This window comes from Coffea arabica, chromosome 2c (assembly GCF_036785885.1).
Source record: "Coffea arabica cultivar ET-39 chromosome 2c, Coffea Arabica ET-39 HiFi, whole genome shotgun sequence".
In the NCBI taxonomy this organism is placed as follows: domain Eukaryota; kingdom Viridiplantae; phylum Streptophyta; class Magnoliopsida; order Gentianales; family Rubiaceae; genus Coffea; species Coffea arabica.
Genome location: NC_092312.1, coordinates 7,791,436 through 7,807,342, shown reverse-complemented (window position 1 = coordinate 7,807,342; position 15,907 = coordinate 7,791,436). Strand labels below are relative to the sequence as shown.

The 15,907-nt window shown below is 36.1% G+C and overlaps 1 protein-coding gene across 3 annotated transcripts; it reads left to right on the top strand.

Annotated features, from left to right (window-relative positions):
• Window positions 1–1,672: 1,672 nt before the first annotated feature.
• On the top strand, window positions 1,673–15,596 carry LOC113725604 (ubiquitin C-terminal hydrolase 12-like). 3 transcript variants are annotated; one of them, XM_072074051.1, is made up of 33 exons: window positions 1,673–1,961; window positions 2,334–2,400; window positions 2,592–2,739; window positions 2,863–3,020; window positions 4,218–4,483; window positions 4,563–4,781; window positions 4,879–4,987; window positions 5,062–5,177; window positions 5,540–5,638; window positions 6,317–6,426; window positions 7,072–7,146; window positions 7,524–7,602; window positions 7,702–7,848; window positions 7,928–8,008; window positions 8,079–8,198; window positions 8,977–9,099; window positions 9,613–9,690; window positions 9,809–9,897; window positions 10,311–10,419; window positions 10,502–10,570; window positions 10,698–10,808; window positions 11,162–11,217; window positions 11,318–11,495; window positions 11,603–11,704; window positions 11,802–11,873; window positions 12,165–12,230; window positions 12,689–12,754; window positions 13,312–13,398; window positions 13,516–13,629; window positions 13,777–13,851; window positions 13,977–14,063; window positions 14,171–14,232; window positions 15,051–15,108. In XM_072074051.1, the coding sequence occupies exons 1-32, from the start codon at window positions 1,932–1,934 to the stop codon at window positions 14,213–14,215; spliced, it is 3,351 nt and encodes a 1,116-aa protein (XP_071930152.1). In that variant the 5' UTR covers window positions 1,673–1,931; the 3' UTR covers window positions 14,216–14,232; window positions 15,051–15,108. The 3 variants fall into 3 exon arrangements, with proteins under 3 accessions (XP_071930152.1, XP_071930154.1, XP_071930151.1); XM_072074050.1 differs by having other exon boundaries at window positions 1,792–1,961; window positions 13,522–13,629; XM_072074053.1 differs by lacking the exon at window positions 14,171–14,232 and having other exon boundaries at window positions 15,051–15,596.
• The last annotated feature ends 311 nt before the right edge of the window (window positions 15,597–15,907 follow it).

Below are 15,907 nucleotides of genomic sequence, written 5' to 3'. Positions count from 1 at the left end.
CAAATTCATAAATTTGGAAGAGGGTGGCAGGGGAGGGAGGGAAAGGGTAAGGAGGAGGAAGGGGAGAGTGATAAGAGAAAGGAGGAGAGGAAGAAAAAAGATGTTGTCAACATTGGCGTAGGCACCAACCGATGTTGGCTGACGGTGGAGGTGGTGAATTGAGATGTGGGGAGAAAGGAGAAAAAGGGAAAGAAGAGAAATTTTCTGTGTGTTTTTTAATATTTTGAGGAGTTTTTTGAGATTATTATAGTTAAAGTTGTTAAAAAACTTATAAGAAAAAATTTGGCAACAAACTCATTTGCCAAACAACCCCATGATTTAACTGATGAATTGGTTAAGAAAAGAATTAAAGATATAAAGCCAAACGAAATATTATTCACCTAAATTGCCTATATAGATTTTTTTTTTAATTTTAAGCTATATTTCATTCTAACATAATTTTCTTGTATTGGAAATTCATAAATGATTTATTTTTCAAAATTTTTTTTATCATAATACGCACCTAAGGTACCACTCATGGTTTTAATAATGTTTTGTACGAAAAATAAAGTGGCATGTGAATAGTAAAATAGGGAGAAAAAATCTGAAATCATTTTCGATTCAAGTACCGATAATTTTGTCATTTCGTTAAAACATTTCAAAAGCAATTACATTTTTGCAAGCCATTTCTAGGGATGGCGATGCATTATGTGATGTTGACAAGTAGAAATGAGCCTAATTAAGTTGAATATTATGGCGTTCAATTTTGTTTGATTATTCTAATGAATTTGAAATTGTATTCAAACTTGATTTTTCAATTTATCAAAGCAAACCCAAATGAACTTTTACCGAATTGGCAATCTCGAATGAGATTTTATTGAATTGAGCTCGAGTATTTTTTTAACTATAAATTATAATTTCATGATAATCAAGCTAAATTCGAGCCAAGTTAGAAAGTTTACCAAGCACATAACGTTGTTCAATTTTAGTTTGATTAGTTAGTAAATCAAACTCGAACAAACTCTTAGTGAATCGAAATTGATTTGAGAATGAATTAATTTGATTCATCTTTTAGTCTTAGATGTTGATTAGGGTTGGACATTACCTATACAATCACAAAAATGCCAGAAAATGGATATTTGATATTTGTCTTTTGCTCATGTTCATGCTAGATTATTCCAAATCTAAATACTAAAAATATACAATGATTTTACACACACTTCTTTTTTCACTCGACGTAAATCAGAATATGGAAAAAATTTCATACTCCATCAAATAGTACTTAATACTGGTTAGAAACAATCATTCTATTCTTCAAATCTTTCATCCAAATAAAGCCCCAATCACACCCATATTAATAACTTTCTTTTAATGTTTTTCTATTTCCCTTTTTGGTTTCTCTAAAATTAATTGAAACCAAATTCACCCTTTTAAACTAATACCACAATAGAATAGAATGCTAACTCAAACACACAATTGCAATGCAAAAGAGGTTTTAAGGGACGAACATCAGCCAACTAGTAATTTACTTCCTTCTTGTTGCTTTCCTTATTTGTCATGGAACACCTGTAAATCCATTAATATTGATCAAACACTCCAAATTGCAGTTTAGAAATTTCACCGCATTTTCCCGCAGTAATTTTCTAAAAGAGAAAAAACGTAACATATGATGGTTCTCTTCTTCATAATCAAAGCTCTACCCCTTTAGTCTGTGCCTGCTCTCTATTCTGACGCCGTAGGAAACCTGGAAATACCAAGTCCTCTGAAATCCCCAAATTGCCCTTCCAGATTTAAACCCACCCCGACGCCACCGGTCTCCCCTCGTCAGTCACCCCTCCTCTTTCCGCCCTGTAAAGAGGACAAGTCTCGCTCTCAGTCCTCCTCTTCCCAATCGATCGCCTCCACCCCCAATTCCTCCAATTAGCCGATCGTACGGCCTCCAATCTTCGCCCATGACACTAATGACTCCTCCGCCAATGGAAGTATTTCCTTTTCCCCTTTTCCTCTTTGCTTATCTATACTGTTTATGTGTCCAGGACCGTGCGTGTGAAAGTGTATCGATACTTGTAGATGTGAATTTATGAATTTGCTCTATTTTTACTTTTTTTTGGCTGTTTTGTTATTTTAACTAATGAGCTTTGCGGGAGTTACTGTTTGGGGAATTTCGATCTTCGTGTGAGGATAATTTTGGTGCTCTTCAGAAGATGGGTGATTGGTGTCTTTCAAGAATTGACCTCAAATTTGTAGCTTAATTACGACAATGCTTTGAATTTTAGGTTTTTCGATTGGTAAACAGTGTGTAGCTTTATCAGATCCAGGAATTCACTTTTTCTTTTCTTTTTCTTTTTTTTCAGCCAGAGGACGACGAGATGCTAGTCCCTCATTCTGATTTCCCAGCTGAAGGCCCTCAACCAATGGAAGGTATTGCCGCATGTACCTATTTAACACGTGATTGTACACTTTTTTCTTTTAAAATTTCCTATTTGTCGGTTGTTGCAGAGGTTAGGTTTTGCTTGTATTTGTATTCAAGAATTTAATAGTTTTACTCGAATGATGAACGTCATTTTGAACGATTTTTTTGAATAATTTTTGTTGGTTGGAATTGTTTTTAGTTGCACCAGCTGAAGCTACGAGTACAGTTGATGCACAGGCTGCAGATGATCCACCGTCAGCTCGGTTTACGTGGACAATTGAGAACTTTTCAAGGTTGAATGTGAAGAAGTTGTATTCAGAAATCTTCTTCGTGGGAGGATATAAATGGTAGTCTACCTTGGAACGTGTAATTTTTCTTGTGGAGTCATGTTGAGGTGTTTTTGGTAGGGTTTGACTTATATGGTGACGACTAATTCTTGGAATTCCTGTTTGTCATGTTGTGGTTCGCAGGCGTGTGCTTATTTTCCCAAAAGGGAATAATGTTGACCATTTATCAATGTATCTGGATGTTGCTGATTCTGCAACTTTGCCATATGGTTGGAGTAGATATGCCCAGTTTAGCTTAGCTGTGATCAATCAAATTCATAACAAGTACACAGTAAGAAAAGGTAGATTATTTGGTTGGTATTTGCCAATTTGCAATTTGTTTTCATTATCAAGTAGCAGTGTTACAGAGCAGATGAAAAAAAGGTAGCGTAATACTTGGGGATTCATGGTAGTCTTAATCTCTCAAAGTCTGAAGATTTTAAACATCTCAGTTTTTGCTCCACTTTTCTACATGATCATCTGTCCTGAGTGTAAAAAATCTAGACTTTTCTTTTTTCCAATCTTTTAGTTTAAATGAATGGATATTCCACTGTACGGCCAGATGGTAACTTGTTTTGTTATGCTGAATAATTTTTCTTTTTTTGGTCATCATGGTGCAATACTTTATGGGAGATGCTAAGTAGTGGAACATGATAACAATAGGTCAAATGTACATTGCGTCTTGCCTCGTGGAACTTTTTGACCTCACTTGGAGATAGTGCTTTCGTTCTTGTGTTTGGAATATACCTGTTTTAGTCTGTTGCTTTTGATGCTCAACTTTGATGTTTCTCCAAATCTTTGTGGTTGATGAATGACTCCAAGAGAATGAGCTCAGGGTATTAAGTGTGATGCAAGGCTGGTCGGTCATGGGTTCATGTTGCAAAATGGCCTCATTTGATTTCAGCTTTGGATTCTTTGATTCCTCTTGAACTTGAGTTACCAGCATGGGACAACTGTGCTCGTGACTTTTTCGTTCCATAAGAACCAGCTTGCTTGAAATCATTGGCAATAAATTTCAGTGTTTTGTTTGCTTTGAATCTTTTAGTTGGGTTATCACACATGATTTTAACCCTTTATCTATATGTTTAGTCAAATAATTGATACTGATTAAAATCTTAGCTGTGTGAAACTTTACGGAGTTTAATTTTTCTTTTGTTAAAAATTTGTCATTATTTTTTAAGCACCAACAAAAGGATGAAGTTGTTCCTGCTGAACTTTAGATATAGGCATTCTTGTTGTCAAAATAGCATTTTTTCTGACATCATTGTTGCTTTGTAGTTTTCTGGTTTCAAGTTTCTTGTTACTTGTTCCTTGACATGACTCTGTCCAAGCATTTTTTGTTGATACCAATCTACTGGTGCTTTCTTGTGAATATTGTAGGGTTAGACGTTTCTTACTTTTTGCCATCATATCTGAAAATATTCCAAATGTATTGTAACATCTTGATTGGGTTTTGGAGCTATCCATTTGAGTTAACTATGGCAAATTCTATTCCTCAGATACACAACACCAATTTAATGTCAGGGAAAGTGACTGGGGTTTCACTTCATTCATGCCGCTTAGCGAATTGTATGACCCTGGAAGAGGTTATCTTTTCAATGATACATGTGTCGTTGAGGCTGATGTTGCTGTTCGTAGGGTGGTTGATTATTGGTCTCATGACTCAAAAAAGGAGACAGGTTATGTTGGGCTGAAGAATCAGGGAGCTACTTGCTACATGAACTCTCTTCTCCAAACTCTTTATCACATTCCTTATTTCAGAAAGGTCGGTGACGTTACTCTAACATTTGTTTGTTCTTTTGATGCAAATTTGAGAAGAAAACCTTATCCTTTTAATGTTTCAGGCTGTGTACCACATGCCAACAACTGAGAACGATATGCCATCAGGGAGTATCCCTTTGGCTTTGCAGAGTTTGTTCTATAAGCTTCAGTACAGTGACACCAGTGTTGCAACAAAAGAGCTAACCAAGTCTTTTGGGTGGGATACGTATGACTCTTTCATGCAGCATGACGTTCAAGAACTCAATAGGGTTCTTTGTGAGAAGCTTGAAGACAAAATGAAGGTTAGTTTTAGGATTGCAGAATAATGTTGCAACTCTTAGGATGTCAGTATCTGTACATGCGTTCTTGTTAGCTAAGTGATGTGGTGTTCATGCTCAGGGAACTGTGGTGGAGGGTACAATTCAGCAGTTATTTGAAGGGCACCACATGAATTACATTGAATGTATTAATGTGGACTACAAATCGACAAGAAAAGAATCTTTTTATGGTAGGGATTGTAAGCTTTTTAGTCTTACAGTTTCAGAAAAAATCTGCAGTTTACTGACTTATATATTGTATCAGATCTTCAACTTGATGTCAAAGGCTGTCGGGATGTTTATGCATCTTTTGACAAGTATGTGGAAGTGGAACGCCTAGAAGGCGATAACAAATATCATGCAGAACAGTATGGATTGCAGGTTGATTCTCGTTCATTCCTTTTTATGGGTGTTGGGGTGGATCTGATTGTAAATGCTTTTCAAGCATGGTAGCTTAAGATTGCATTCTCATAATAGAAATAAAAGGAAATATATGGAACAATAACTTTTTTCAGGACCATGCAGTTAAAGATGGTAAAAGCATTTTCGTGCCTGCCTGGATGCCTTATAGTGGAGAAACAACTCCTCTTCTTGTTGTAAATGCAACATTTTGATATATTGTATGGCTTAATCAAATTTGACCTAATTGCTATTTAGATTTGGTTATTATATATTCCTGAGATTTTGTATAGATTTGTACTCTATTCTTTTTTATTAGAGCTTTTCTGCTATTGGCTTTCCAGGATGCGAGGAAGGGTGTCTTGTTCATTGACTTCCCTCCTGTTCTTCAGCTTCAGTTAAAGCGATTTGAGTATGACTTCATACGGGATACCATGGTAAAGGTGAGTTTAGTTAACTCCGTTACGTAGCTTTTGAACTGAGTCTGACATGTTTAGAATTATTGTTGTATTGATATAACTTTCTTGGTTTTTTTTCTCTTAGTGTTCAGAGATGTTATATGTGTAACGTCACAGTTTTCTTGCCACTGTTACTGTTATCAGCTATCACCCTTCATTTTGATGATCTTACTCTTGTTTATACTAGTGTCATTGAAGAATTATGATTTACTTGGGTCATAGTAAGTTTTAAAACAATATTTTAGGTAATTTGGTAGTTTTAGTACATGGCTACAGTTATCATTTTCTGCAGATTGTTTGCATCTTAAAAGTGTTTATGCTAATGCATAGTGCTTTAGAAGGATTACATAACTTCTTCCCCTCAATTTTTTGTGGCTGTGAATATCTCTTTTCAAGATACATGCATGTGATTTTTCATGAAGATTTTGTTGACTTGTTTCCTTATCTGCTTTCTGGATATCTTTCATTTTAGACTGATATTTCATTATTGAAAATTGAATAACCTCCTGACTTTCACTTTTTGTCAATGTATCTGGGGTTTTGTCCCTTAACTGCGGGCAGATGGGAAATTCTGCATCATGTCAAAGAATTATTGATCTAATTTCTCCTTGAGATGTAATGGTTAATTTTCACTGTTTTTACTCACTTGCTAATGGTAAACAGATAAATGATCGATATGAGTTCCCTTTGCAACTAGACCTTGATAGGGAGAATGGAAAGTATCTATCTCCCGAGGCTGATAGGAGTGTTCGCAACCTCTACACTCTTCACAGGTATCTTTCTGTTCCTTTTTGGTTTTCCATGGCATCTATAGCTCCTGCAAAACCCTTTGTCATGAATTACAGGATCTTGATCTTATGAGCCCATTTGAACTGCCAATCATCTGTTGCCTCCATGTTGCTTAAGGCTCTAGTCCAAAGTATTTCTGATCATTTAAAATGATTAATTTTTTCTCATAAAAGTTGGTGATCCTTTCACAGAAATTTCTATTGTTTTCATCCGTCCTCTTTTACTCTCTCTCCTTTCTCTCTCTCTCTCTCTTCCAAAAAAGGAAAAGACAAAACAGAACTTTTACTCTAAATTCCTTGTGCTGTTGCTGTGGCCTTAAAAACATGAAGATTTATGTGCTGTTGGAATCATCGATGAAGCCCTAATTTAAATATTGAAATTGCTATATTGTTTTATCAAATTTCTTGGTGTCAGCTATAGAAGTCATGTTTCCATATTTACCTTTGATTGTGGAAATAACTTTTTGATGGAGCAACCATATTGGTCAAGTTAAATATTTATGAGACTGTTTTTGACTTAACAGTAGACATGGTACATTGCATTGATTTATCATGCTACGTTCTTTCTTTGACTAGTTACTGGTACTTTTGGGTCTTGGATGAATTTGTCTGAATATTTTGTTTTATTAGTGTGTTAGTTCATAGTGGAGGAGTTCATGGTGGACATTATTATGCATACATCAGGCCAACGCTCTCGGATCAGTGGTATGAACTCTTATAGCAGTTAATTCCTCTTATATTTTTACTGCTTGATATACATTTTACCCGGATGCATTTAGTCCTTTATGTTCTTGTTTATTAAATTTCATCAATTGAGTAGGTTATCAATGTGTTGCTTTATATTTGTATGCGAATATAAATGCTTGCTACTGTTAAAATTGCCATGTAACATGTACTTCTAGACATGTTTTACTTGCGCCTTGCCATTTTTGTGGTGAATTTGCTCAACATTGTAGCTTTGCGTCATTATATACAGTGGCTTTTGTTTCTTAGCTTCTATGTAACAAATTTAGGCCTTTTCTTTTTTGGGGTGATCTTTTCCTGTTTTAATTCATTTGCCAATTTATTTTATTAATGATAAGGTTCAAATTTGATGATGAGCGTGTAACAAAAGAGGATATGAAGAGGGCATTGGAAGAGCAGTATGGTGGTGAGGAAGAGGTATATTCTCTAGGTCATGTACTCGGTTTTTATCTGCCTAAGTAATTTGATTATGATACAACTTGCTGTCTGTCGCTGTACTCTGTTTGTGTGCCACAGTTACCACAGACGAATCCTGGGTTCAACAACTCACCATTCAAATTTACAAAGTATTCAAATGCATATATGCTTGTGTACATACGTGAAAGCGACAAAGAGAAGATAATCTGTAATGTGGATGAGAAGGATATTGCAGAACACCTGAGGGTAGTGTAAATAATTTCCAATGGTTATTCAAGTTTATATGGTTCCTTCCTTTTCTAATTGTTACTACTTTGCATATCAGATAAGGCTGAAGAAAGAACAAGAAGAAAAGGAACAGAAGAGAAAGGAAAAAGCAGAGGCACACCTCTATACAATAATTAAGGTTCACTGATGGGCCATACCTTTTATTTGCTGAAATTTAGATTTCCTTGCACTAATTCTTATCCTTTTAGGTTGCTCGGGATGAGGATTTAGTTGAGCAAATTGGAAGAGATATATATTTTGATCTGGTTGATCATGATAAGGTCCGTTGTTTCCGGATTCAGAAACAGATGGCTTTTAACCTTTTCAAGGTACTCTCTCGCTTACATTTAAATGATTGTTGTGCTGCTTGACTGGTGGTCCAGTTGAATTCATAAAACTGTGAATTTTCTTCAGGGTTTGATGTGTTAAAAAGATTGCAGTTATTCTCTTTTACATCTGAACTTTGTAAATCTGTTTATTAGTAGAATAGCCAAGTATATATAGATGGCACAATTTTCCTCATGGTTAACTGGGCTTAAGTGTCTGGTTGATAAGTAAGTCAACAACTAACTCCTTGTCCCAGATGAAAGGAAAGTGAATTTCACATTTTACATCAAGCATTAGACCAAAAACCACTTCATACTAAACTCTATACCTTTTACCAGTGTCAGAATTGTAATAGTAGGCCAAATCGAGTTACTTCAGCAGGTCTATTGTCTGCATAGATTTGCAGTGTCAAGGTTACTGAATACTAAGCTTTTTTAAACTGTAGTAGTATCAATTCACATAAGTTTGTAGCACTGTCTAAATTTGGTTCATGTGCTGATAAGACATCATATGGCATTTAGTGGCCAACATTAAATGCTTAATATTAATTAGACCTATGGCCTTTTGAGCTTAAAAGGAGACAATATATGATGTTGAGATATGGACAAAACGGTTAAATCTTCTGTAACCTTGTGGATATGGACAACTTCAGGATGTCAAGATTATGCCAATGGTTAAACCTATAGAGGAATTTTATTTACTTCATGGGTATTGTCAACTTCACAACTAGTATCTTTTGGATTGCTACATTCAGCTTTTAACTGTTGAGTCAACATCCAGGAAGAAGTTGCAAAGGAGTTTGGTATTCCAGTGCAATGTCAGCGTTTCTGGCTATGGGCAAAGCGCCAGAACCATACATACCGTCCAAACCGACCCCTGACAGTTCATGAAGAGGGTCAATCTGTGAGTAGCTTTTCAACTTTTTGCTTCTCTATCTATGTATCTATCTGTGTGTGTGTGTCTATATATATATATAATTAGGCTCCCATGTGATGCGCTCATTTGTCTGTTTTCACTTGATTGTTTGAGAAGATAGCAGTTGTGTGCAAGTGTAGAAATTAGAGAAGTTCTTGAAATAGTGCTAGTTAATTTGTGTGTCATGTGATTGGTAAATTGAGTTCTTTTCACTTTTTAAGATTGCCTAGAATTTTAGGTTATGCAGTTTACATCATTAAAAAAAAAAAAAAAAAAGAGAAGAAGAAGAAGAAGAAGAAGTAAACAACATTGATAGGAAAGGAAAGATTACAATTTACAGGTTCATTGCTGGCCTTACAAGAAGCAGGATAACAATGCTTATTATATTGAACTTGTGTTACTTGTATGCCTTATTAGTTGTCTGTGGTAAGTCTGTTATAGGTGTTTGCTGGTGATTATTGCCTCAGTTGCCTTCTGCTCATACTCTTCAAATGTTTGTAGGTCGGGCAACTGAGAGAGGTATCAAATAAAGCAAATAATGCGGAGCTAAAACTGTTTTTGGAAGTAGACTTGGGCCTGGTAATTTGTCATTAGCTTGTCTTTTGTGTTTACTTCAATTTTGTGCATATATTTGCTTATGCATTTTATGAGCTTTGTGCTATGAGCTTTAATTGAGTTATGCTATGCTGTGTTGCAGGATTTGCACCCTGTTCCTTTACCTGAGAAAGCTAAGGATGAGATTCTTTTGTTTTTCAAACTTTATGATCCTTTCAAAGAGGAATTGCGGTATGAATAAATTATTTTGAGACAAATATTTCACACACCTTTTTTTTGGGTGCTTGGCTGCAGTAAATACTACAAGTAGGAACGTTCCCCTTGATTTGCACTAAAAATTTAGAGCATTAGGATAATATTGTCTACTTTTAAGTTAATCTGCACCTTTGGTGTCGATACTTGCACATATTATGGGTAACATAGGAGATAGACAAGATAACTTTCGCTATAAGAAGAAGCAGACTCATTATTATGCAAAAGATTCGTAAGGCCAAATCAATACCAAATATTTCATTAATGCTCTCCATATACGGCTCTTGGTACCTTCATCTGGTTTCTCTTATAAGTATCGCATCTTTCCTGATGTAGCATCTAGCTCTGTTGCCTTTGGATGTGCTTACTGTTGCTTCTCTTTGTGATGCCAGTTATGTTGGACGGCTCTTTGTAAAAGCCAGCGGTAAGCCAATAGAAATATTGGGCAAGCTGAATGAATTGGCTGGCTTCGCTCCTGATGAAGAAATTGAACTCTTTGAGGTGAACTCTTACTTCTCTTTGTGTTCAATAAAATTTCTTCAGGTTCCTAAATATTGCGAACATATGATGAATTTCTGTCCAGGAAATAAAATTTGAACCTAATGTCATGTGCGAACACATCGACAAGAAGCTGAATTTTCGGGGCAGTCAGGTATCTGCCATCTGTTCTGTTGATATTTACAATCTCTTTTGCCATTCCCTTCTTGCTGTGCTATTTGATGGTTCTGTTCTGTTATTGTAATGTTAATTTACTCAACCTGATTCTTCCTTTCTCACAGCTTGAAGATGGGGACATAATTTGCTTCCAAAAATCACTTCAAGGTCAAAATATTGATCAATGTCGTTATCCTGACATCCCTTCATTTCTGGAATATGTGCATAACCGACAGGTAAATCTCAAACCATTTACATGTGGATTTTTTTTTGGGTATAATAAAACATAAATGATTGGACTGCTCTTCTTGGTTTCCTGCTTGAGCAATTATTCAATACTGGCAGCATTTACTTGGAAACAGCACTATCATCAACTTTAAAGTTTCTGCATAACTACACTTCTGATAATTTAGACATTAAATTGGTGCTTGTTTTATGTTAAATCTTGTTATACATTTTGCAATTTGTTAACCTAACAATGAAAGTGGCTTCCTGTTTTGATGTTATCTGTTGCTGCCAATTCTTCTACAGTATTTTATATTTTTGGAACCAATTCTAAGGTTTTACTTAAATTGTCTAATGGCCATAGGTTGTGCGCTTTCGCTCACTGGAGAAACCTAAGGAGGACGAGTTCTGCCTTGAGTTGTATGTTTATTTCCAATTGGCTAGTCATTTCATAATTGTGATTGCTGGTTATTAACTTTTGTTATGGCACTTTCTTTATATTATTTTCTTTAACATCCAGGTCAAAGCAAAATAATTATGATGAAGTTGTAGAAAGTGTTGCCCGTCATCTTAGCTTGGATGACCCATCTAAAATTAGGCTTACCTCGCATAACTGCTATTCACAACAACCAAAACCCCAACCAATAAAGTACAGGGGAGTAGAACATCTTACAGACATGCTAATTCATTATAATCAGGTACTTAACAAGTTCTATTGCAGAAGTGTATTTGGTGTAACCTCCATATTTCAAGTGTTTAGCTTAGTGGATTGTCTGATACATTTTCCCATTCGGTTGTCCTATAGACCTCTGATATCTTGTACTATGAGGTACTGGATATTCCTTTACCAGAACTTCAAGGCCTGAAAACTCTCAAAGTTGCTTTTCATCATGCTACCAAGGAAGAAGTGAGTTCTACATGTAGATTTTCCTGTGATTTTTTTCTGATTTAAGAGTGCATTTTCACGCTGCAGTGTGATTGAATATTATATCAACTGGTTTCAGGTAGTTATTCATACAATCAGGTTGCCAAAACAAAGCACGGTGGGGGATGTCATTAATGATATCAAGACAAAGGTAAGAGCTGCTGTTTTTTCTGCTATTTTTCCACATTAAGGTTTCTTTTACTCCTTTTTCCTCCAAATACCCTAGTTATTATGATATATGTCATGTCCAACAGCAATTGGCAGGCCATTTACCATTCTTTAACTTGGAAAGCAGTTAAGTGACCTCATGAAAAGAATTTATGATTGTTTGAATCAACAAGGGAAATTTGTCCTTTTTAACTAGGATGTTCCAAAATAATAAAAATTTTGTGTGTGCAGTGAGGGAAAGATTTTTCTCATATTCTAATGTGTCATGGAACAGGTTGAGTTGTCTCATCCGGATGCAGAACTAAGATTGCTGGAGGTCTTCTATCATAAGATCTACAAGGTATGGGTCCTTTTTGGTTTTCGCCACTACTGATAAGGTATTAGAAGGTGAGAATTGAGAGTTTGGATATCATTGTTGGTAGAGTAAACCTCAATTAGGGCCACTGTCATCCTTTTCACCCCCTCTTCGTTTCATATATCCATTGTATTTTTTTAAAATGATTTGGTGCTGTACGGTGTTGCCAAAGTTCCTTCCTCATGATTCATGAATTAACACTTGTGGGTTAACATTTTATGGTGCCTAAAGAAAGAATCCTAGTTAAGTTGGCACCGTAACAAAGTAACATCTGTAAAATTTTCTGGTTGCCTCTGGATAGACCAGTTAAGGGTTGCATAGGTTTACTTGTTTTTTGCTTTTCAGATATGTAAAGATAACTGATTGCTAAAAGCAGTATCTGAAATTTATCTTCAGCCTCTTCATGTTTGATACTCAACTCTTTTTATTTTTGTTTTGGGCAGATATTCCCGCTCCATGAAAAGATTGAGAATATAAATGATCAATACTGGACTCTACGTGCTGAGGAGGTTAGGTTATACTTTTCTTGGAAAGTTGGATCCTCAACCCTAATAAAAAAGCTGAACTACTGAGTTTTGGGTTGAATTGGTGTTACATTTACTTTGGTGATATGAATGATCCCTGATCAATAACGACTCTGGATGAGCAGCTTGTTCTGTTAGTAAATGTCTAAATAGCAATCTTGGAACTTTTCATCCAATTTGCTTTATTTCTTTGATAGAAACCGAGTGTCTGAAAATCTGAAATTCTTTCATGTTGTGATTTGATAACGGATTCAAGTATGTTACTCTCCATGTTGAAGGAGGAGAAGGCTGGAGATTAAGTTCTTCTTGGTTTAGTTGCTTTGCAGTAATGCCATGCCCTCCTTTGTAGACTTGTCCTTTCTCTCTTTTATGCATTCGGATTACCCTGAATTTTGTTTTCTTTTTTCAATTTGGGATGTTTGTTTGGCTTGTATACCTGGCTAATATGCAGCTTTGGCTTAATTTGTTTGTGATATCTTTAGGACTTTACCTTATAGCTTCACTTGTGGTCACCCCCCACCCCCCCCAAAAAAAAACTGCAGATTCCTGAGGAGGAGAAAAATCTTGGGCCTCATGATCGCTTGATTCATGTTTATCACTTCATGAAAGACACGTCTCAGAACCAAGTGGTATGCAGATTTTTTTGGCTCACCCTAATAACAATTGTTTGGAATTTGAAATTTATGCTGACTAGTATATTATGACATTCAACTGGACTTGTTCATTGTTCTTGTGTTCTGCGGCAGGTACAGAATTTCGGGGAACCTTTTTTTCTAGTCATTCATGAAGGTGAGACTTTAGCTGAGGTTAAATTACGCATACAGAAAAAGTTGCAGGTCCCAGATGAGGAGTTCATAAAGGTAATTCTGTTTAGATTGCAAATTACTGTCACTGCAGCATGACAATCGAGTTCCTGATTTACTGAATATCTTTTAGGATTAGAATTGAAATGATGTCTAAGCTCCATTTTCTCCCTGTCTAAAACTGTTTATGGATGTACATTACAGTGGAAGTTTGCTTTTCTATCGTTGGGTCGTCCTGAGTACCTTCAGGACTCTGACATTGTCTCCACTCGTTTCCAGGTACATAGATTTTTCGCTGTGCTGTCTAATGCACTTAAATATTTTTTCATATATCCACATCTCTCTCATCTAATTTTTGTGGTATGTTCTTCTTCCGTGCTTCTTGATTGTATCTTGTATCACAGAGGAGAGATGTCTATGGTGCTTGGGAACAGTACCTTGGGTTGGAGCACTCTGACAATGCTCCCAAAAGGTCTTATGCAGCAAATCAGGTATACAATTCTACAAAATGCCTTTTTTCAATTGCCAGTGAAACTTTTGCGAGAAGCCAGTCAAATGTTTCCATCCTAATGAAGTCCAGGATACCTCTATTACTTAGGGCCCGTTTGGCATTGCGATGGCTTACAAGAAGCACTTCAACTAGTAGAGGTTTCTGTCAAAGTACTTACTCAAGTGCCCAATCATATTGTTTGGGTGCATACTTGCACAAGTAGTTTTCTGTTTGATGATACGTAATTTTGAAATGCTAAAGTATATTTATCTCTTCATTTAGTTTAAAATTTATAATAAAACTGTTAGTTAATTTTTTATTTGTTGAAACATAAAAGATGCTCTAAAAGCACCAATTCTGAGCTTATGCCAATAGTGCTTTAATGACCAAAAGCTCTACTCCTAAGTTCTTGGAATGATGCTCACCAAACATGTTAAAAATGCTTTTATCTTCCAAAGTACTTTTTTGGAAATTGGGGTTCTGCAATGAATTTTGAGCTTATGCGAAAACTACTTTTTTGGAAATTGGGGGGCCTTAAAGTCATAGAAAGGTGGGGTTCTTCAATGAATCTTCCAAATTGAAATCCATAGCATTTATTTCTGCTTATGCTTTTCTTTATTTTCCTTGACGGTATATACTCCAACATGAAGGAATTAAGATACAGATCGTAAGCCTTTTTTTTTTTTAACCCCTTTGGCCCTCACCAATTCCCTTCCACCCCAACTGACTGGCCAGGGGATCGATCTCCTGACGAATCAGCAGGGAAGGGCTTCAACCCTCTTCCCCTGGCCACCAGCCCAATTGCTGGTGGTTAAACTTTTTCATGAGTTCAATTTTGAAATCACTGTGTTCATTTGTCAGCCAATTTATTGTCAAATTCAACTTTGCGTTCTGCTTTTCATTTTGTTGACCAATTTATTCAATGCCACTTTGTGTTCTGCTTTAAAAAGCTTGAAAGACATGGTAGTAAGATATTTTGATAATGCAGAACCGACATACATATGAGAAGCCCGTTAGAATCTACAACTAGCAGAAGTTAAGCAAAAGATGCACCTCTGCTTGGGCTAAACAGTAACACCCTTTAGTGGCATGTGCTGTCATGAGGTTGAGCAGGAGCAGCAAAAGAATCTAGCAGTGACATGATGTATGTGTAGTTGTAATGATGCGGTTCGTTACAAGAACAAAGGCAAGATATATGCAGGTGTCTATGTTTTCAGACCGGCATCCTTCTCATGCAGACCCATCACTGGGTTGAGGAAGTACGTATTACCTTCATTTGATTGTAATCTAGGGACGCATAAGATTTTGGGTGGGGATGTATAGAGGGTATAGATGTGTGTTTAACATTTGTTTTCCGTTCCTTTTTCTTCTTATCACCATGATGATTAATGTTGTCCTTTCTTTCTTGAAACTTGCTCCCATTTTGGCTATTTTTAGGTATATTAGATGATGGGAGACCTTGTAAAATTATTTATTGTATTGTTGATTCTGGGTTTTCCAGATTTGTGCAAGAAGATGAATGATTGCGACATTAGCAACCGCGCATAATATAATTTTGCTGTCCATCTTTGTTCTTTTGGTTCACATTTCTGTACAAGTACTTGTAGATTTGCTTAAGTCGGTTGGTTTTGCTGAATCATGCCTATTCCAATGCTCGCAACCACCAAAGAAACAAATCAGAAGATCTTTGGTCGCTGTGCCTCGTCTCTTGGGGCATGCTGCCGGTCAAGCGAAAAAAATACTCTAGGGTGATTTACGGGTATGGTTTCTAGCATGAAACTTTTGAAGGCTACGAGAGTCCAGATTTCCTGAGCTGGAGCAATTCTATTTCTATTTCTATTTCTA